This window comes from Gymnoscopelus microlampas (assembly GCF_963454915.1).
Source record: "Gymnoscopelus microlampas genome assembly, chromosome: 10".
In the NCBI taxonomy this organism is placed as follows: domain Eukaryota; kingdom Metazoa; phylum Chordata; class Actinopteri; order Myctophiformes; family Myctophidae; genus Gymnoscopelus; species Gymnoscopelus microlampas.
In genome coordinates this window covers 8544034-8566946 of record NC_139947.1, presented here as the reverse complement: position 1 = coordinate 8566946, position 22913 = coordinate 8544034, and the positions used below count along the sequence as shown (strand labels likewise).

The window sequence follows — 22913 nt, the reverse complement described above, 5'->3', positions numbered from 1 at the left end:
GACTTCACCTCCTTCCCCACCCAGAAAGAACAACTTTGTCCCACCTTTTCTAAGGGCCAGTAATGAGTGGTTTTGGTAACAGTCGGCGGTGAAAACACCAACTTATATGTTTTTCTTCAGGCCTGGCAAACTTGAGCGTTTGAATATCGTCTCTGTCGGGGTGGAAAAACCTCCAATTTTCAAAAATAGTAAGAGCAGCAGATCCACAAGCTTGTGGATCTGCTACTTTTGATGCTTTTGTGTGACGCTGTAGTATAGGCTCTATTCACAGCAGCCATATTATGAAGACATTCACAGGTGTTACCAATGATACTAATGAAGGCTCTGTTCCATTCTGGTCAAACAGAGTCAGGGTGCTGATATTGTGCATGTTGGCTCACTGGAAACACTCTGTTACACCAGTGGGTCTAAAGTTGGGGTCCAGGGACCCTCATGGGCTTCCAAATGGCCCCTTACAGGTACGGGTCCATTTGGTTCCATTTGTACACTCTCAGAGTTATGGAGATTGTGGAAACCACTGTGCTACACTAAATGGAACAGAGCCTTCATTAGTATCATTGGTAACACCTGTGAAGGAAGTGATAATATGGCTGCTGTGCATAGAGCCTATTATCAAGTAACCCATCAAAACCGGGAACGCATCTGTGTATCCACTTTAACTATTATTTTATACTTTGGCTATTCAAAAATAGCAGATATACAAGCTCATATAGGAGCTTGTATATCTGCTATTTTTGAAAAACCTTGACATGAAAAGGGTTGCGCACCACTGATATTATAGCAACATAGGTGTTTCAGAAAACTGTTATGATTTAGAAGACATTTGTAGAATTGTATCTCAGGTCAGGTTAATATCGGCGTAGGTAAAAACCAAGCGGGATCTTCCATTCAATCGGTGATATACGATTCTAAAAGCATTATTCAACCTATTCTGTTGTACTGTTCCCCATGCTTTTTCGATATGTTGACAATGTCTAACAAGAACAAACTTCTCAGTATCACACACATTGCTTGTTGACAAGATTATTGGCCTTCCTACAACCACCCTCTGGTATGAACGATAAAGCAACTTTACAATCATGCCATCTGGACGGAGATACGGAACTTTGAGATGGGAAAAGGTTACGTTTTAGCAAGAGTGTTGTCCACTCAGCCATCGCAGCACTAAACAAACTGCCTCGGTGATGTGTTGTTTGTGTTCTGGGGACTGTGTTACTATGTATTGTCTTTATGTTGTGTTTGTATTTTGCTATTATGTGTTGTTGAACAGACTTGTGAAATGGAATGTCCCTCTGGGACAAATAAAGAATATGAACTAATGTTGCAGTGGTTCTCAAACTTTTTCATGTCAAGGGACCCCAAAGATTACATGTATTTAGCCGTGGACCCCCATCTGAAAATATTTTGTTCCAGGGACCCGCTACCAAGGCCAGAATCGTCACGGTGAACTCTTGATACTGACAGACTAATAATAATCATGTTGGAATTTCTCAGGAATAAAAATGTGTTTCTTCTTTTTTTCCCTTAACCAGATAAAAGCTAACGTTCCTATTCTGGGCATATTAATTGTAGGCGAACATTTGGTGAAAATAGGTAAATATCCTGCAAAAAAGCCAACCAAACTACATGTTGCTGGTGCTGGTTGGCACAGTAGTGTCATCGGAAATTACTCACACACAGTATATATATATACACGATTCTATTTACTTTGCCAGGAACAAGCCTAGTTTACAGACACTTTCTAGAAACGGACCACAACAAAAGCCACAGAGCCTCATCATCACTGGTATGATCATGTCGACATTTCTCAAGAATCAAACCCAGGTATTGTTTAACTTATTTCCACCCAGAAGATAGATGCAGACAGATGACTATGATGATGCCTACGCTACGTGCCTACATGGGCTGCTGATGTGCCACAGTGTTATAGGAAATGACATGCATCAAAGCAGTTTTCACACAGGACGCCTTAACCACACAATGGTGTTGTATATGCATTTTCACATGACACATGGACAAGAACGCCTACTTTATGTTAAAGGCAAAACAATTATAACTTGCTGACACTGTTTCATCATCAATTAATTATTTTCCTGCCATTGCCGAGATTTCTCATGTGCAAATTTTGAATATATATATTTTTTAAGTCAACATTTTTAACAACTTCTGGGGGTCCCTGGAACAAAATATTTTGAGATGGGGGTCCACGGCCAAATACATCAAATTTTTGATAACCACTGATTTTATAGCAACATACGCTGTTTTTTTTCTTCAAAAAAATGTTTAGAAGACATTTGTAGAATCCCCAGAAGCAAAGATTTTAGTTAAAAATGTTTAAAAAAACACATATTACAAGATTTGCACACATTTTCAAAAATAGCAGATCTACAAGCTCATAGTGCCGCGCTATGAGCTTGTAGATCTGCTATTTTGAATAGCCAAAGACATCTTAAAATGACACAGATGCTTCCCCCCCCCCCCCCCCGTCTTAAATCACTGCCCAGACAACAGATGCAGACAGATGAGCATGATGCCTGCAGGTCTAGGTTGATGGGTGTTGATGTACCACCACAGTGCCATAGGCAGCTACACACACATCAAAGACCTGTGACCACCAGGGTGGCTTCCGGGTGGCACAGGGTTCAAGTGGTACGGGAGGGTGGGGCAATTTACTAACTACACACACTGCGAAGGGCTGGACGATAGCACCAATATCACAATTGAAGCTTTTTGAACGCTTCCCATCGCGACACATTGTGAGCATGTAGATCGGCTATTTCTTCGCTATTTTCGTACACCACTGTAAAACATAGTATAATACAGGCTTAAGTGGTTAATTGGACTAATCAATTTAGTCTATTAAAAAATATATTAAAAATGCATTCTTGTCAAAATATTATACCCATTTTATGCTTTGGTTAACCCTTTAAGACCGGGAAAGCATCATTTGTGTCATTTTAAGATTGCTTTGGCTATTCAAAAATAGCAGATCTACAAGCTCATAGCGTGGCACCTAGTGCCACGTGCCATGCTTCGAGCTTGTAGATCTGCTACTTTTTATGCTTTTGTGTGACGCTGTGTTATGATCAAGTAGGGGCATTCATTTAAGAAAAACAAAGAGAATATGAAGGTAAGAGGTTTCTGCCCGACAGCAACGATATTACAATTTAGCCAATTTCAATCAGCAAAAAGAAATAATCCCACAGCCGTCACAGATCACCTTCAACTTCCTGAAGTACTCAAGGCAACTGAATATGGGTTGGCGGTGTCAGGAACTATTCAACATGTGGTGCTTTGGCAATGACTAAAAACTGGGGGGGAAATTTTAAATAAGAACTGTGACAAAATAATAAAAAGAAATGCGACCAAGAAGCAGTCTTGTCTCCACCCAACAACACCTACACATCATGTGTTTCATACAGTGTGTTTCACACAGTGACAGCACAATTCACGACTAAAAAGCCACATGATACAATAGAAACGCTAATTGTATACAGTAGTACTTTGTCCAGACTCACTGCAGTCAAATCCGATAGGCTCTATGCACAGCAGCCATATTGGACAGAAATTGGGCCCCTTCCTTGCTTCCTTCACAGGTGTTACCAATGACACTAATGAAGGCTCTGTTCCATTTAGTGTAGCACAGTGGTTCTCAAACGTTTTAATTTCAAGGACCCCCATAACTCTGAGAGTGTACAAATGGAACCAAATGGACCGGGTACATTTGGTTCCATTTGTACACGCTCAGAGTTACACCCTCTCAAGGAACCATGAGGGTCCCTGGACCACACTTTGAGACCCACTAGTATTTCTAGTGAGCCAACATGCACAATATCAGCACCCTGACTCTGTTTAACCAGAATGGAACAGAGCCTTCATTAGTATCATTGGTAACAACTGTGAAGGAAGTAAGAAGAGGCCCAATTTTTCTCCAAAATGGCTGCTGTGCATAGAGCCTATTTGTCACTCAAATCTGATCTTTAGGACTGATGCCGCGTTCACACTAGCGGAGACAAAGCAACAAACAGCCAAGCATGGCCAACTACAACTGCCCAGTAGCTGTTGATGCGTTGCCCGCATAACACTGCGTTAATGAAAAGGGTAGGGTTAAATAGCACATAATGGCAAAGAATGAGTTATTTCTTTCTTTTATGGAACAAAGAAGGAAATGTGGTGGGAAGAGAGCTGAAACAAAAACATTATGATTGATTGACACAACACTGCGTCAATAGGCTCTATGCACAGCAGCCATATTATCGCTTCCTTCACAGGTGTTACCAATGATACTAATGAAGGCTCTGTTCCATTTAGTGAAGTACAGTAGTTCTCAGATTTTTGAATTTCAGATTTCCACAACCCCCAAAACTCTGAGAGTGTACAAATGGAACCAAAATTTGGTTCCATTTGTACACTCTCAGAGTTACACACCCGTAAAGGGCCATTTGGGAGTGTTTCCAGTGAGCCAACATGCACAATATCAGCACCCTGACTCCGTCTGACCAGAATGGAACAGAGCCTTCATTAGTATCATTGGTAACACCTGTGAATGTCTTCATAATACGGCTGCTGTGAATAGAGCCTATTAGAGACATGACTTTAGTGAGCCCGCCTAGGGAGCCAGAGGCCCTGGTTGCCCCAGGTTCGATTCCAGGCCAGGCCAGCATATGTGTCGATGAAATGAAATTTGTCCCTGAGCAAGACTCTTAACCCCTAGTTGCTCACAGGTTCTCATTGGAAACAAGACCGCAAGGACTTTCATGAACGACCTGTTAACACATTGCCTGCCAGAGTTTTTTCAGATTTTTAGCTGTTGCCTGCCAGGGTTTTGCCATGTTTTTGGTACCTGTTCGCGTAGCCACAGATTTTTTTCCTCCAGTATGATTGATCCCCAGATGGTTTCTAATCACAGATGAGATTCAGGTGTGGTTTCACAAATGTCAACGAGGTCATTTTGACCTCGTTGACATGTTTGGTTGATGTTTCAATATAGCTCAAAAGCAGTAGTTTTAAACCAAAAAACAAAGTGAATTGTTTGTCCGTTTGAATTTTAACATTGAAGTGAATGGAGCAGCAAATCTTCGAACATTTTTAGCTCCTAATCTGTTCATAATTCGACAAGGGTTGAAATTATAAAAAAATGCAAAAAAAAAAAAAAAAATTTTTTTTTGAAAATTTTTTTTTTTTTTCCCTTTTTTCCAAGACAACAGCTGATAATTAAAAGACGTATATATACGTCTTTGGCAGCTAATGTGTTAAAAGGAATTATCCTTATCCTTAGAGCTGAAAACCGTTGAAGTTGAGCGGGCGCTCAACTTCTTTTGTAGTGTCGGGGCAGTTTGTAGCTTCATGTCACTGGCGTCCATTGAAAATGACTTGTAGCCTGTTTTTTTGTCGCCGCCAGTGTGAGCACAGCATGAACGTCCACACTATTTGCAAGTGACCAGATTGGATTTGTGTATATTCAGATATCGGATTGGAGTCCCTTCCTAGAGATGTAGTGGAGTCATGCAGTTAAAGGAATGTGCAGTATAGAGCCATATGAAATCCGTGTTAACGGAATCGCGGAGGGAATCGCGGAAATGACCAATAAAAATGGAATTGGAATAAAACACGGAATATTGCAGAATTTGGAAAATTAAAAAAAATCGCGGTAAAATATATTTTTTTACCGCACATTTTTACAAATCCACGGGACACCACCATTTTGCATGGCCACATCCTACTTTATAAACAGTAAAATCCACGTAGAAATAGTCTTAGAAAGACGATAGAAACAATAATACATGGGCGACGCCATTTTGCGCATGCTCAGACCGAATTAGACCGAATTATTTTGGGAACATTTTTGCGTATAACACAACAAGGGCCATGTATGGACTGTTATATCTTGAACATTTATTCATTTCCACTTACCAGACACTTTTTTTATGGTAAAAATGAGCATAAAAAGCAAAATACAGAATTCAGAAATATTAAAATGGAAAAAACAGAATTTGGGAAAAAATAAAACGGAATTGGGAAAAAAATAAAACGGATTTCATATGGCTCTAGTGCAGTACTCAAGTAAATGTAGTTAGTTACTGTACACCACTGGTAATGATGTGAAAACATAGGCTTGAGTAATGCTTAATATTTATAATCCGTCATATCATATGATGGTGTTGCATATATAGGATATTTTTGTAATGTGGATGTGGTTCAAATCTGATTCACATAAATCCGTCTTCATATGTTGTTGTTTTTTTGCCATCCAGAATGATAAATCTAATATGATTCCACTCTGGATAGGCCAGAAATATATATATTTGCACTGCCAGGATGAACTCTGAACATAGCCTTAGTGTGTGCCAGTGGTGTAAAAAGTACTCAAATGTTTTACTTAAGTAAAAGTATCAATACTGCAATGTAGAAGTACTCTGTTAGAAGTATAAGTTCGGAATTCAAAATTTACTTGAGAAGTACAAAAGTATTGGTATCAAAATGTACTTAATGAACCAAAAGTAAAAGTACTAAAAAATAGCAGATCTATAAGCGTCGCATCGCTAAAGTCGTCTAAAGTCGTTAATGTATGTTTTATAATGTAATCATGTATATCTGCAAAGTAACTGGTAACTAAAGTTTTCAAACAATTGTAGTGGAGTAGTATTTGCCTCTGAGATGTAGTGGAGTAGAAGTAAAAGTATTGAACATTGGAAATACTCCAGTAAAGTAAACAATACCTCAAAATTGTACTTAAGTACAGTACTTGAGTAAACGTACTTAGTTACTTTACACCACTGAGTGTGTGCATACTTCCTCACACTATCGCTGCAGTGTGTCATGACTTAGCGCTTCATCTTGTGTGAAACATTTGTTTTCGAGACAACTCTCGTGTCAAGTCATTGGTATGGTGTGTCAGTTAAATAACTGGTTAAGTTACTTCTGATGAAAGCGTGCCAGGAAGTGAACAAAGGACCCTTAAGGTAACAATAGAAGATGACATGCACACAACTACAAATATAGATTTCATGCTCAAGCAAGTGCAATTGTGCAGTTTTATTTTTAATTTAGCCAATTCATGTGAAGTCCTTGAGCCAAGCAGTTGCCTCCTGATCTGTTGTAGGTATGGAGGGTGACTAATCCTCCTTTATTGTCATTTTCTTGTTATTTGTCATAGTTTATAAGCCGTCGTACTTTTTTCTGCAGTGTTTGAGTGTTTCAGAGTGTCATCTATACACTCCTGACTGGGGCAGCGTGACTATGGCTCAAATTATAATCCCCTTTATTCTTGCTGATCCAAATTGAGGCTCTCTAGTCTAGACCAGTGGTGGGGTCCTGAGACCGCTCAGGGTTCCTTGAGTGGGTTCCAAATGGACACTTACAGCAAGGTCTGTGATGCTGTGTCTGTGGTGTGCTTTATAACTCTATAAACCAAGGTGCTATATAAATACAGTTTATTACCATTTTATATTATTATTATTACTATATTATTATTATGGCTGCCTACCACATAAACCAACTGAGCATCATAATAGGCGAATATTCTGTGAAAATAGTGAAAATAGCACCGAGTGCCGTGCTACGATCTTGTAGATCTGATTTTTTTTTTTTTTTAATCATGGAACATTTATGCAAATGTTTGAATACATATATTTTTTTTAAACAACATTTTCAAGTCAAATATTTGCTTCTGGGGAGGCCCCTGGAACAAAACTAGAGGACCCCCAAAATTACATGTATTGGTCCCTCCCCCCATCTCAAAATATGTTGTTCCAGGGACCCCCAGAAGCAAAGATTTGAGTTAAAAATGTTCGCCGTATAAAAATATATATATTATAAAAGATTCAAGTCGGTAGCGCTGTCGCCTCACAGCTAGAAGGTCCTGGGTTCGATTCCCGCCAGGGACGCTGTGGGCGCTGGGGGCGTGTTCTCTCCTCCACGTCATCGGCGCCCATACCCTAGGTGGGGTTGGTGACAGGGCCTACTCTGTGTGGAGTTTGCATGTTCTCCCCGTGTCTCCTAGGGTAGTTAATACCCTCACAAAAACATGTAGTAATCCTGGTCACTATACTGCCTCCCCCTGGTCAGCCGGGGCGCCTGATGGAGGAGAAGGGAACTGGTTGGAATAACGTGTTCCTTCCACGCGCTATGTCCAACCAGGGAATCTCCCCCCTGTCGGGTGATAAGAAGCGGCCTGCTTGCTCCTAATGCATTGAAGGAGGCATGAGCTTCAGCTTGGGCTCTCCCTAGGCTGGCAGAGGGTAGGTAGTGCCCAGGATTACATAGGCAATTGGCACTGGGTGAAAAAAATGTGGGTTACAAAATCGTGGGATAAAAAGTATAAAAAAAAAAAAAAAAAAAAAAAAAAGATTCAACAGATTTGCACAAATTTTCACGACAAAAGAAAAATAGCAGATCTGCAAGCTCATAGCGCGGCACTCGGTGCCGCGTTATGAGCTTGTAGATCTGCTATTTTTGAATAGCCGAAGAAATGTAAAAATGACACAGATGCGTTCCCTGTCTTAATGGGTTAAGTGGTTAAACCCAATACCACCTACTATGTCACTTCAGTTCAAACCGGAACACAATATGTATGCAGCATGTATCCAAACCATCACAGACCAATCAGGTACGATTATCAGCATTAGGCCTATGGTTTCTATCAGCCAAACATATCAGTGTTTCCGCTATTAACCACTTTCAACCTGTCATCCCCATTATAGGTGAACGTTTTGAAAGAAATAGCAGAAACAAAAAAAGCCGTTCTACAAGCACGGCTTAGCATATAGGGCTTAAACGGTTAAAGGGATATTTCACTGTCAAACATGTTTGGGGTCATTTTATCGTCTACTCAGGCTTTTGTGAGCACCCCAGACAGTTTACGTTGCTCGATTCAGTATTTATATATTCGACACATTCATTTTATCAGACACGCCCCCTTCCTATATGACCCCCATTGTAACTTCAAACTCCATTTTAACCATGTTAAAGGTAGCTCTCCACTAAACTAAGACTACTACCGATTATTTCAGACTGGCAGTCGAATGAAGTCGGGCGATCAGTCGGTTGGAAGGTGTAAAAAACAAGTTGTTGAATGCACCCGAGATGGTTCACAAATAGCCTATGGCTTGATGTCTTTTTCAACAAGGATAGGCTACTCACCACACGAGCCTTGCGCATCCACGAAGTCATCCAACGTTTCATCATCATCTTCAATTGATAAAATGGACAATCTATATATGCTCACTGTATGTCCATTGCCCCATGAAATAGTTGGAGATGCGCACTCTGGTTTGCAATGGTAAAAATAAATACCACCGGTTGCTTCAGTGATTTTACAGCCCTTTCTCGCCTTTCTCTGCATTTTCAGCACACATGTAGCTGTAACAATATTTATACCATGGATATGCTCTGTATTCAGACAAAATAAATGTACTGCAGTTTAGAAAGGGTCCCTAGCAGCCAACCAGAGAGCTCTATCTCCTCTCCGCCACCCCGCAGCTACCCGGCGGTCATTTGCGAGTCATTTTGCGCCAAGTTGTTCACAAACATGAAGTGTGCGTCCGGAGGAGGGCCGCCATCTTTCGGCGACCCCCGGCCTAGTCGCGAACAGCCCCTCCGCTTCCCGTCAACAGGCGCTTTCCAACGCTTACCGCAGACGACGCCGGTGCGGCGGAGAGCTAGCTTTAGACTCACTGAAAACAAAACATCTGTCCTTGGTTCTGGTGACTGATATTGTACTCCTGATGCGTGAGGGGCCGTGTTTTTTACTTTTTTCAATGTTTTTTTTGCATTATTTTGAAAAAAATAATAATAATTTGTGAAGAAAGTAATTGAAAAAACACGGCCCCCTTACGCATTACATAGAAGGACAATATCAGTCACCAGAACCCAGGACTGGTGTTTTCAATGAGTCCAACATGGTTAAAAGGGAGCTTGAAGTTACAATGGGTTCGTATAGGAAGGGGGCGCGTCTGATAAAATGAATGTCAAACTTAAAAACTGTCTGGGGCGCTCACAGAAGCCCGAGCAGACGATAAAATGACCCCACACGTTTGAAAGTGAAATATCCCTTAAATGGACATAATTCTCTTAACCGTCCATGATACGGGATAAACATCAAGGCCCTTAATGATCCCACACTTCCAGTAAAACATTAAAAAAACTTTACATTCTATTTATGTACATTAATGAGCTGTCCGGGGGCTGATATCACCTCTCCAGGAGTATCAAATAACGGCTATGAGCTCATTGTGTGTGTGTGTGTGTATGAATCCACCTCCCCCAACCTCCCCCCCAACCCCCACTCCAAACCCTTTTGTCTCCCGCTTCATGGCAGAGAAGATGATACCGTTTGGTATGACAAAAAAAACAAAAACCTGTGAGCCTACACACAGTCCTGTCTCACTCCTCTCTCTCTCTCTCTCTCTCTCTCTCTCTGGCTTGCATCCGGAGCAGAGTGCAGCTGTGCACAAGGCATCCTGCTACCCAGGAGAGAGAGAGAGAGAGAGAGAGAGAGGAGGCAGCTGAATAACTGATCTCACTGCTGGAGGACAGGAGTGGAGCTGGAGGGCTCCTGCGTGTCCTCAAACCAGACATTTGTGTACTACTGAATGGCAAAAACGCTCGCCCCGAAACACGCTCGCCCAGTGTCAAGTCCGGCGATCTCGGAGCGGTCGCCACCAGGTGTTCCTGAACGTAACCTTAGTAAAACTACTAGTAGTCCTGAACTTATTCCTAAACGTAACCTTAGTAAAGCTACTAGTAGTCCTGAACTTATTCCTAAAACGTAACCTTAGTAAAACTACTAGTAGTCCTGAACTTATTCCTAAACGTAACCTCAGTAAAACTACTAGTAGTCCTGAACTTATTCCTAAACGTAACCTTAGTAAAACTACTAGTAGTCCTACTAAACGTATTCCAAACGTAGCCTCAGTAAAACTACTAGTAGTCCTGAACTTATTCCTAAACATAACCTCAGTAAAACTATGCCTAAACCTGACCTTATTCCTAAACTTAACCTCAGTGTAAAACTATGCCTAAACCTAACCTTATTCCTAAACTTAACCTCAGTAAAACTATGCCTAAACCTAACCTTATTCCTAAACTTAACCTCAGTGTAAAACTATGCCTAAACCTAGCCTTATTCCTAAATGTAACCTCAATAATACAATGCCTAAACCTAACCTTATTCCTAAACATAACCTCAGTAAAACTATGTTTAAACCTAACCTTATTCCTAAACATAACCTCAATAATACAATGCCTAAACCTAACCTTATTCCTAAACATAACCTCAGTAAAACTATGCCTAAACCTAACCTTATTCCTAAACGTAACCTCAATAAAATAATGCCTAAACCTAACTTTATTCCTAAACTTAACCTCAGTAAAACTATGCCTAAACCTAACCTTATTCCTAAATGTAAGCTCAGTAAAACTATGCCTAAACCTAACCTTATTCCTAAACTTAACCTCAGTAAAACTATGCCTAAACCTAAACGTATTCCTCTAGTACAAGAATACAAGAGCGGTCCGCGTAGAAAATGGGGGCGAGCGTGTTTTGGGGCGAGCGTTCCAGTTAACCCTACTACTAACTACAAGCTTTAGCTGGTGTCACTTCTTGTGTTTATCGTGATGTTTAAATGACCAAGGAAAGGAAAGAGAGACCTTTGTTAGTCCCGTGCATGGGGGGGATGCTGTTTCAGCTTCAGCCAGCTGATGGCTGCTCAGATGGTTCCGATGAGCGCTGCTCGGGGCCAGGGGAGCAGTTAGGGGGTTGCTCAGGGACACAAGGCCGGGGCCCCGGAGTCGAACCACCTTCTTTTCCCCACTAGACAGCCTCTCTAACGTTCAGCTACAGTATGGCCGCCAGCCCTAACCTGCATACCATGCACCTAACTGCTCAAATTAACCACATTGAACCCTAGCATTCCTACTTTTGGGGCTTAACATTCTGCAAAAATAGCTGATCTACAACCTGTTGTGGGCTTGTAGATGGGCTATTTTCGGCAAAGACATTATGGGCTCCGGTCAACTGGGTTTTAAGTGGTTAAGAAGAGTTTAGTTCCTGACACAGCAGCGCCACGGAAGACGAGTGGAACTTTCATCTCGTCTACCCTTGATCTCTTTGCTTTGTTTGTCTTAGGGATCATAGTCATTCCTGAAATAATGGAATACTGCTTAGCATGACAGCTTACAACCGGTTTCGAGGTGCATCTGTCAGTGTGTGTGTGTGTGTGTGTGTGTGTGTGTGTGTGTGTGTGTGTGTGTGTGTGTGTGTGTGTGTGTGTGTGTGTGTGTGTGTGTGTCTCCACGACGTGTTACTCACTTTCCCCTTCTATCTTATCCGTTCCCCGGGTCCAAATAATTGTCCTGGTCTCCAGCTTGACTTGAAATGTCCTCCTCTCCGGACGCTGGGACTTTTTGGAGTAAAACAGCGTCAACACCGTTCCCAGCTCCAGGTCCCTGTAAATGTTGTTCATCTCCGTGTCGTTCTCTATCCACGGAACAGGTCCGTTGGAAAAGGAGCCCGCGGTTCCAGCCATGCTTACTTCCCCTGTTTGTTTCCCTTTTCCTTTCAGAACAATTTGCTCAGTCCAGAGCTAGACAGGGATTCCTGCAGGAGAAGAGAGGGGGGGGGGGGGGGGGGGGGGGCATGAGAAAAAAAAACACATCCCTTGTTGCAAGTCTTCTGTTGTGGCAATCCTGCACACAATATAACAGTGTAAAGGTTGCACTTATCAATGGCTTCTGAAACCTTTTAGTTTCAAGGACCCCTTATAAGATCTGAGATTATAAAACCCCTTACAAGATCTGAGATTGTGCGAATAGTACAATCCATTTGTACAATCTCAGGACCTGTAAGGGTGCATTTTGGAACCTCCTCAAGGAACCCTGACGGTCCCTGGACCCAACTTTGAAAACCACTGTTTTAAGTGATATTTTTCTTTTTGATAAACATAGTTTTTTTGTTTTGTTAAAAGGGTAAAGCTCTATATTCTGATAGGAAACATTGTTATATAGAGTGTTTGTTCAGTGACAGTGGTCTTCCCGTCTCTCCGACTCTTAGTAAACATAAAATACCTTTTCAGGTGGGTCACCAATTTCATCCAATCAGGAAAGAGTGCCCATTTATCAGCTTACATTTTATATTGTTACAATTCCAGTGTTGTCTGCAGACTCTCTTTTGTTTCATCACTTCCAATGTCCTGTGTTTATCCTGTACTCTGTATGAGGCGACGTCTCATGATTCCTGATTGAATGAAATTTGTATCCTGACCTGAAAATGTATTTTCTGTTTACTGAAGAGCTGGAGAGACGGGGACACCCATGTTACTGAACAAACACTCTATACAGCAATGATTACTATGGGAATATAGATGTACTTAAAGGCACAGTATTTAACTTTGACCTGTGTTTACATAACAAAAATACACATTAAAATATACTCTATACCAGCAGCCATCAGCCACTGGAGTAGTGTGGTGGTGTATACCAGCAGAAACCAAATTGCCCTATCGCTGTATTAAGGTGTTTTTTTCACCTTGTTTTGGTAGCCCCGAAAGCGTTCCCGTCTACCAAAACAAACAAAGAAAATACTGAAATACAGCGAGAGGGCAATGTGTTTCTGCAGGTAAACACCACCGCACTACTCCAGTGGGTGATGACTGCCTGTATAGAGGGAAATGATTGGTAAAAATGTATTTACTGTTTTGTTATGTAAACACAGGGCAAAGTCACATACTTTGCCTTTAACACTTAATTTTAAACAAAGAAATATCATTACACGCCCTTTAAATTCACAATGTATGTTAAAGCAGACTGCCCGAAGGTCTGCCATGATATGAAATCACAAATTGTGACAGCATACTTGCTTATTGTATATCAGCGCTATATGTTTAGTTTTACAATTTGACTACAGTTAGCCTACAGTTTGCTCCATTTCTCAACATCAGGTCCTGGGACCACCATAAACTCTTGGAGAGTTAAATACACACTGAGGATTTCTGGGGTCCCAGAGATTACAGAGGAAAAAAAAGTATCAAATGTATATCAAAACTGGGGGTCCTTGAAATGGAAAAAGGTTGAGAATCACTTGTCCTATCTAACCTTTCAGGTGATATGGCCATATAGCTGTCAGCTCAGCTGCACCTTATCCTTGCAAGGGGACATTATTGTAAAAGCTTAGCCTTGGATCAAGACCATCACAGATGTATTTTTATCGAGTCTGACTTTTAGCTTTCATATCTGTCAAAATCGATAAAATACATCAATAATAGCCTTGATCCAAGGCTAGTAAAAGCTCAAATCAATGACCCCAATGACTCTGCACTCTCAGAGTTATGGGGGTCCTTGATTTGAGCTTTTCAGCACCCGCAAGGGTCCATTCGGTTCCATTTGTACCCTCTCTCAGAGTTACAGACCTGTAAGTAAGGTTCCACCCCCCCCCCCCCTCCATAAATTAGAAATCCACAGGTTTTATCTCTGGTGTGTGACACACTGATTTTCACACCCAGACTCACAACAAGACCACCAACTTAAAAGGCCTGTTAAATAAAATCTGCTACAATGTAATCAGAGCACAACAAAGTTTCCCTTCTTTGATCCGTCCCTGTTGTTGTGTCACATTGAATACGAAGTGTTGCCAAAAATGGGAACAGAGTGTATACAATCACAACAATGTAACAACAACAACACGCTCTAGCTGCTATATTTCCAAGGGGGGGGGGGGGTAGTTAGTTGGTAGGTTTATGAAGGAAGAACGGGCCAAAAAAAGGGGAAAGAATGGCTGATTTTTCCACCGCTGCTGAAAACAGGTACAGGGTATAGCGAAAGATTTGTTTTAGCCCCCCACATGGCTGCTTAATGTAGCCTCTTTTCCTCCTAGAAGACCCCCCCCCCCCCCACTCCATGTTCCCCTCGTCCTTTCCCACCCACCCACCACCTCTTCCTTTACTTTACCTTGTGGAAAATCCAACGGGAACAACAGGCAAACAGCGGGCAGAAACAACAACACGTCGCCGGCGAAAAATCTCGGCGACAGCCCCCGACCTAGAGCTATCATCTCCGACGGCCTCGAAAAAAAACTTGTCCTCCTTGTCTTTCCAACCAATTTGTGTTGGTTTATAATCGTTAAAGGGTTATTATTATATCATCGTGGTGGCCCGGTCAGTCCCCCCCCCCCAGCAATGAATGTACTCCAGTCTCCTCTCCGAGTCCGGGCCCCCCGAAAAAGATATTATTATCCCCCCTTTTTTTTGTGTCTTCGTGGTGGTGGTGTGCTGCTGCCCGGCCCCGGCTGCCCGCTATTATAGCAGCCCGTCCATGGAGAGAGAGACACAGAGAGAGAGTGGGGAGAGAGAGAGAGAGGGAAGGAGAACCGTGGATGAATCCGCGCGTTGAGCTCTGGTCTCCGGCTAGAAGGGCTGTGTGTCTCCGGCCCTTCCCCCCACCCTGCCTGTCTCACTGGTGCCTACCGTATTACCCTGTACCGACCCGCGTTGCCAGGTTTGGCGAGAGAAACAAGCAAAGCAACCAGGTCGATGAAAACAAGCCCAAAAGAAGCGTACAATACTCAAGTACTTAAGTGCAATTTTGAGGTACTTTTACTTTACCGGAGAGTATTTCCAATTGTCTATACTTTTACTTCTACTCCATTACACCTCAGAGGCAAATATTGTACTTTTAATTACTCCACTACAATTATTTGAAAACTTTAGTTACTAGTTTGATTGATTGATGTACTTTATTTAGTAAGACATGAGAACAGTACATGACAGTACATAACAGTACATGGAAGTACAAGTTCACAATACAAGGTCTACTAAACTGGAAAGCTCATAAAGCACTAAGCTTGTTTAAAATGAGATCCCCATGCACACAAATCATGATGACATATAAGAGACAGACAGATATACACACTCACTGACACTACTATACAGAATGTCATACAATCAGTTTACAGGTTACTGGTATGAAGAGTGAAAAATATGTACAAAAGAAGAAAAGAAGAAAGAGAGAGGGGGGGGGTAGGTTAGGACATGGGGTAGGTTAGGACTTGGACAGGGGCCATTTTTCAATTGCAGCAGTTACTTTACAGATATAAATTATTACATTATAAAACATACATTAACCACTTTAGCCTAATTTTATACATAGTCTATATATGTTGTGAGCTTGTAGATCCGCTATTTTCAAACATTTTAGTAGCCTACTTTTACTTTTGGTACCTTAAGTACATTTTGAGACCAATACTTTTGTACTTTTACTCAAGTAAATTTAGAATTCCGGACTTTTATTTGTAACGGAGTACTTCTACATTGCAGTATTGATACTTTTACTCAAGTAAAACATTTGAGTACTTTTTCCAACACTGAATACTAGTCCATGAGCCAGAAAAAGAAAGTAAATAAATAAATATATGATAACCTTTCCACAGGAGCAGCTTTTTCATATTTATCACACATTGTTATTTTCCCCATACGTACATGACAGGTGAAAAAATGACAACATTTAAAAAATAGTTATAATGAAACTTCCCCAGTTGATTACTTACATGGAGACAATATTTATCGTATTACAAGTTTTCTGAAATTGTATATTTTAATATGCAAATTAGGCATTTAGTCCATGAGCCAGAGCCCCAAAATTGAGCCAGATATTGAATATTCCCTTGTTAAAAACCTTTGACTCCAACATCTTAACAAAATGAAATAAGAATGTTGACTCTGGCTTTGTCCAATGTTCCAATGTTGATTCTGGAAAGTTATGCAAATTCAGGCATATTGTCCTAATGCATAATTTGCATATTTAAATATACAATTTCAGAAAACTTGTAATACAATAAATCATTGTCTTCATGTATTGTAATCAACTGGGGAAGTTTCATTATGATAACTACATATAGGTATGGTTTTGCCCACTCTTTCGATAATGAAATCTTGTCTGGCTCATGGACTAACTAGGCCACATGAGCATGAACTCTTGCTATAAAATGTGGAATATTTGGATGTTTTTTGTGTGAAACATTAAACAACACAAATGCTCACAGTGGCACAAAACATTTTCATGAAAATATTTGAGAACCACTGGTTTAAAGGGTAAGTGATATTTTTGGGTAAACTTTTTTTGGTTTTGTTAAAAAGGTAAAGTACTATATTCTGATAGTAATCATTGCTACAGAGCGTTTGTTCTGTCACAGGGGTCTCTCCAGCTCTTTAGTAAACTGAATATAGTACATTTTCATGTAGGTGACGAAATGTAAGCCAATCAGGAGAGAGCATTGAAAATTGCATTTTCAATTTAATATAGAGCTGGAGAGACATGGGAGACTCCTTTTACTGAACAAACACTTAGCCGTACTTATCAGACTACTATCAGAATATAGAGCTATTTAATACTTATTTTAACAAAATTAAATCACTTACCCTACCTTTAAATATATTTTTATTTGTTTTGGAAGCAAGCCTAAATAATAATAATAATACACTTTATTTGAATAGACATGAAATGCACCTCAAAGTGCTTTACAGAGCAAGAATACAATTACAGAAAAAGTACAACTAATTTAACAATACAACAAAAAAAGAAAAGCAAAAGCATAAAACAATATTCAAATAAAAGCAAAAAAGGCAGTGAATCAGGCAAAACAGTGAGGACATGAATAACAACACAGAGATTTAAAAATCAACTAAAAGCAAGAGTGAAGAAATAGGTCTTGAGCTGTGCTTTAAAGCTAGCTTTAAATCTAAAGTTGAACTACACTTTAGAAACAAGCCCAAAAAAACGCAACCCGCAACTACCAATATATTTAAAATCAACTTTACAGAAAAAGAAGCCCAAAGTCGCTTATAAAAGCGGACATGGCAACACTGGTACCGACCCCTCATGTAGACTACAACAAAGCGGCTGTTGCACGCGTCGGCCCCTTTAAGCCACGATCGCGCGAGAGCTAAAAAGACCAGATCTACAGCACTAGCACCCAGCTGCGGTCTCTCTAACGAGACAGACTTGCGTTGTTGTGAGCTTGTAGATCTGGAGTTTTTGGTGAACGAAACTGTTGCTACGGCGAAGTATACGTGTGCGCTTTTAAAGACACAGCTACACTGGCTTCTCTGCTTGCTTTGCTTGTCATAATAGTTAATACACAGCAGCCATACCATAGTATGAACTATGAAGACATTCACAGGTGTTACCAATGATACTAATGAAGGCTCTGTTCCATTCTGGTCAAACAGAGTCAGGGTGCTAATATTGTGCATGTTGGCTCACTGGAAACACCAGTGGGTCTACAGTTGGGGTCCAGGGACCCTCATGGGCTTCCAAATGGCCCCTTACAGGTGTGTAACTCTGAGAGTGTACAAATGGAACGGGTCCATTTGGTTCCATTTGTACACTCTCAGAGTTATGGGGGTCATGGAAACCACTGTGCTAGACTATGGAACAGAGCCTTCATTAGTATCATTGGTAACACCTGTGAATGTCTTCATAATATGGCTGCTGTGCTGTGAATAGAGCCTATTATGTGGCTAATTATTTGCCCCCCACCCCACCTGTTGATCAGAATACACTGTTTGCACCCCAGGCTCCCCCCAGAAGTAGGCTACTCACATTTTGTTTTTGTTTTTTTACTTTTTTAACTTAATTTTCATTTTCAATCTGTCTTCATAATTGGTTCCTCACTAATGCTCATGATAAGATGGTACAATCTTTTCCCTACTCTGTCTGTGTCTCATAGCTGGGCTGTGGTCACTTCAGAAACCCGGTTACCAGTGACATCATCGTTAGGCATGTTTTTTCTTTTTCAAACAAATAAAAAAAGTTAATTTTATATTTTTAAGGCAAGAACAATGGCTTTCATTATAGCACGATAATGAATAGAAAGCCTGCAGTTATATTAGCTAGGATTCACCATGGATGATGTCACTGGTAGGCGGGATTCTGAACTGTCCACAGCCCTCCCCTGAGACACAGACGGTGTAGACAACAATGGTACCATTTTATAAGGACTATTAGTGAGGACAATTATATGAAGATATGTTGAAAATGGATGAAGTCTTACTTTAAGTGATTACAGAGGCACTGTGTAACTTTTTTTTAATGAATAAAATGTAATTTTGTCCAACCTGTGTAGTAGAGTATGTTAATACAATATATTGGGGTGGTTGCATTTTGTCTCCCTGCTCTTCTATTGAGACATTTAGATCGTGTCAAAGGTCATGTCACGCCTAGACACAGGATCTGACACAAATTTTGACCTGATGGTCAAGATTCAATTTATCCCCTGAGCGAGCAGGCAGGCTCTATTAGCTCAATGGTAAAAATGTCAGCACTTGTGCAGGAAATCTGATTCAAATCCGGGGTAGAAGAGGAAAGTTACATATAGTGCAGCTTTAATATAGGCTATCATAATGTAGAAATACTCTGACTGTTAAAAGTAAAAGTCCTGTATTCAAAAATATTCTCGACTAAAAGTACATTGGCATCAAAATACAGTACCAAACGTAAAAGTGTTCATTATATGTTTGTATATGTTATGTATTGTTATTATTATTAATATTATTATTATTATTATTATTATTACAATTATTATTATTATTATTATTATTATTATTGTTATTATTATTATTATTAGACGTCAGTTGATGTATGTTTTGTATTAATAATCTAAATATCGTCTACTAACTAATGGCCTATGTCATTTTTTAAAGTTTTTCAGGAAAAATAAAAACTGATCCAAAACAAAACTATATGATATTTCTTAATCATTTCACCCAAAATGTTATAACAAATTATGACTATTTAAATAGAAATAACACTGTCTGTCAGTTATGTAACATAAGAGATTTAAATCGGTTTAAATAGGATTAAATCTGACTTAGGCCAAAACATTTTTTTTAAATGGCCTAAATCAGTAAATAATTTGGCCTAAGTCACAAAACCATGTGACTTAGGCCAAAAAATGAACTATTTTGGCCTAAGTCACACTAGGGAGTTAGGCCATTATACTAAAAGGGGAGTGAACAGCATGATCCTTTTCAATTAGGAGATGGGCGATTTTACCAGAGGTGGCAAGCTGACTAGGCAAAAATAGCATTTTCCTCACAAAATGACTTAGGCCATTAGTTTAGCAAGGTGACGATATGCAAAGTAACTAGAGATTAAAACTGTCATTTATCTGTAGTGGAATAAAAAAAATACAAGGGTTTAGGTTTAGGCATAGTTTTACTGAGGTTACGTTTAGGAATATCTGGTGGTGACCGTTCCGAGGTCGCCGGATTGACCTGGGCGAGCGTGTTTTGGGGCGAGCGTTCTTGTATTCGATTATAAGTATCAACTTGATACTTATTATCGAATACAAGAACGCTTGATACTATCAAATGCCAAAAATGGAAATAATCAAGTAAAAGTACCTAAGTCAAAAATGTTTGCACAAGATTTGTCTTTCACACAAGTGCTTATTTACGCCATAATGACATAAGACCCGATTACATAAAGATGTTAAACATTACCTTACCATTGCCGGTCCATACCAAGTATTGTTCACGATGTACACACAGTCAAATACAATATCTGTACGGTACCACAGGCCAACAAAGTGCACTCATTTACACTATGTTGCACTGTGTTCTATCACTGTCAGTGCACCAAACCACAAGGTGCTCTCGTTTCTTAACCATAAAATATACTGGCCTATTTAGCTCATGTTCTCATGTTCTCATTCGTGTAAGTGCTTTTTCTTTTTTTTCCTTTTTTTAAATATATTTTTGGGGGCTTTTCCTGCCTCTATTGACAGGAACAGTAGACTGACAGGAAATGGGGAGAGAGATAGGGGGTGCAGCAACGGTCGTTTGGATCGGGAGTCGAACCCGGGACAGCTAGGGTCAGGCCGGATTATCAGCCTAGGTGCCCAGGCGGTTACGCCAACCGTCCGGGCCAGTGTTTTCGTTTTAATGTACAGTCTCTGTTGGGTGGAAACCTTATATGTCCAAAACTATTACTTTTCAGGATTCTAATTCAAAAATAGCAAAAGTATCAGATCTTACAAGCTCGAAACGCTTGTGGATCTGCTACTTTTGATACTTTTGTGTGACGCTGTAGTATGATCAAGTAGGACGTTATACAAAAAAAAAAGTTTAAATATGGAGATAAGAGGTTTTTGCCTGACAGCATCGATATCTTAAAAGGGTTCAATTTATAAATGATAGTGTCCAAAACACATTCCCTCGCTCGTGCTAAAAGTGAATACCCATCATTCCCATAATTAGGCTCTATGCACAGCAGCCATATTGGAAAGAAATTGGGCCTCTTCTTACTTCCTTCACAGGTGTTACCAATGATACTAATGAAGGCTCTGTTCCATTCTGGTCAGGGTGCTGATATTGTGCATGTTGGCTCACTAGAAACACTCCATTTTGGTTCAAAAATGGCACCTCACGGCGGGTGTGTAACTCTGAGAGTGTACGGGTCCATTTGGTTCCATTTGTACACCCTCAGAGTTATGGAGGTCCTTGAAAATAACAACCACTATGCCACACTAAATGGAACAGAGCCTTAATTAGTATTATTGGTAACACCTGTGAAGGTAGTAAGGAAGGGGCCCAATTCATTCCCAATATGGCTGCTGTGCATAGAGCCTCCACAATGACCTTACCACTGGCGTCCCTATTTTGGCGACATTTTCAAACCATTGTGACACGTTGAGCTTGTGTACATCTGCTACTTGTCGTACAACAAAGCATAATAGCGTAACAGGCTTATTTCCAGTCATGGAAAAAGTACTCAAATGTTTTACTTGAGCAAAAGTATCAATACTGCAATGTGGAAATACTCTGTTACAAGTAAAAGTCCGGAATTAAAAATTTACTTGAGTAAAAGTACAACAGTATTGGTATAAAAATATATTAAAAAGTACAAAAGTAAATTCATTAGGCAGTTTTCAAATGTATAAAATGTAAAAAATCTTTTGAAAATAGCAGATCTACAAGCTCACAAGTAGTTAAGTAAATATACTTAGATACTTTCCACAAGTGCTTATTACTTATCTTGCTGTATACTTGAACTGGCAGCTCTCACACAAAAACAAAATGGGGGTGAGTGTGTTTTGGGGCAGGCGTTCCAGTTACCTTTAGTCCAGCAGATCACTGCCATTATGTAACGCCAATTACGTAATGCCAATCATTATTCATTCACAGTAAACGCTAATTGATATGACAGAAGAACCGAAGAAAGAAAATACACAAACAAAACAGGAACAAGATCAATGTTTTATTCTAAAAACTACAAAGCCCAAAAGCAATTTAAGCAACGATGACCAAAAAACAAGGGGTTGTGCGTTAAAATGGTCTTATGGCTACAAGTGTTCATGAAAAGGTTAAGTTTGGCTGTGAGTTTCACATTTAAAAAAATAAAACCCAAAGAGGACAACTTTCACCTCACTGACAGCAGTACAAAAAATAATTATAATAATAATAATCACACTCAATGACGGCTTTCTGACTTTCTTTTTTGGCAAAACCCACATCCCTTCTCACGTTACTTTGTCCTTATTTTTCCGGAAGAACAATCTTTCATCAGGTCTGACAGGAAACGTGTATTACTGTGATATCACCATTTCAAGTAACAAAGAGGAATGTTGTACTTGTTCTTTTAAAAAGAAATAATGTTAAAAGTGACTAAAACACAAAAAAGTTGCATATAAACATGAAGAGCTTTCAGTCAACAGTGGCAAAACGGAACACTTTTCTTTTTTCTTTTTTACAAAACACTGAATAATATTCACCGGAAATGACAATAAATATATACATCCCTGAAATAAAACATTAAAAATCAAACTACATAGATGGAGAAAAAAAAGGGACAACATTCTGTGTTTTAACCACTTAAAACCTTAAAACTTCATTGACGGGGCTCCCCAGGGTTCTTTACTAGGC

The 22913-nt window shown here is 40.0% G+C and overlaps 1 protein-coding gene across 4 annotated transcripts in view; it reads right to left on the bottom strand.

Annotated features, from left to right (window-relative positions):
* The window catches only part of plcg1 (phospholipase C, gamma 1), an 88151-nt gene extending 72726 nt beyond the window's left edge, over nt 1-15425 (bottom strand). For all 4 annotated transcript variants that reach the window (XR_014601677.1, XR_014601678.1, XR_014601679.1 and 1 more), the window contains exons 1-2: nt 14944-15425; nt 12311-12598 (exon numbers count right to left, since the gene is read on the bottom strand). Coding sequence is in view for 1 of the 4 variants with exons in the window: in XM_084069462.1 (XP_083925588.1) it covers nt 12311-12527 (217 nt within the window). In the remaining 3 variants the exon portion in view is untranslated. The remainder of the gene's footprint in view (nt 1-12310; nt 12599-14943) is intronic.
* Between the last annotated feature and the right edge of the window lie 7488 nt (nt 15426-22913).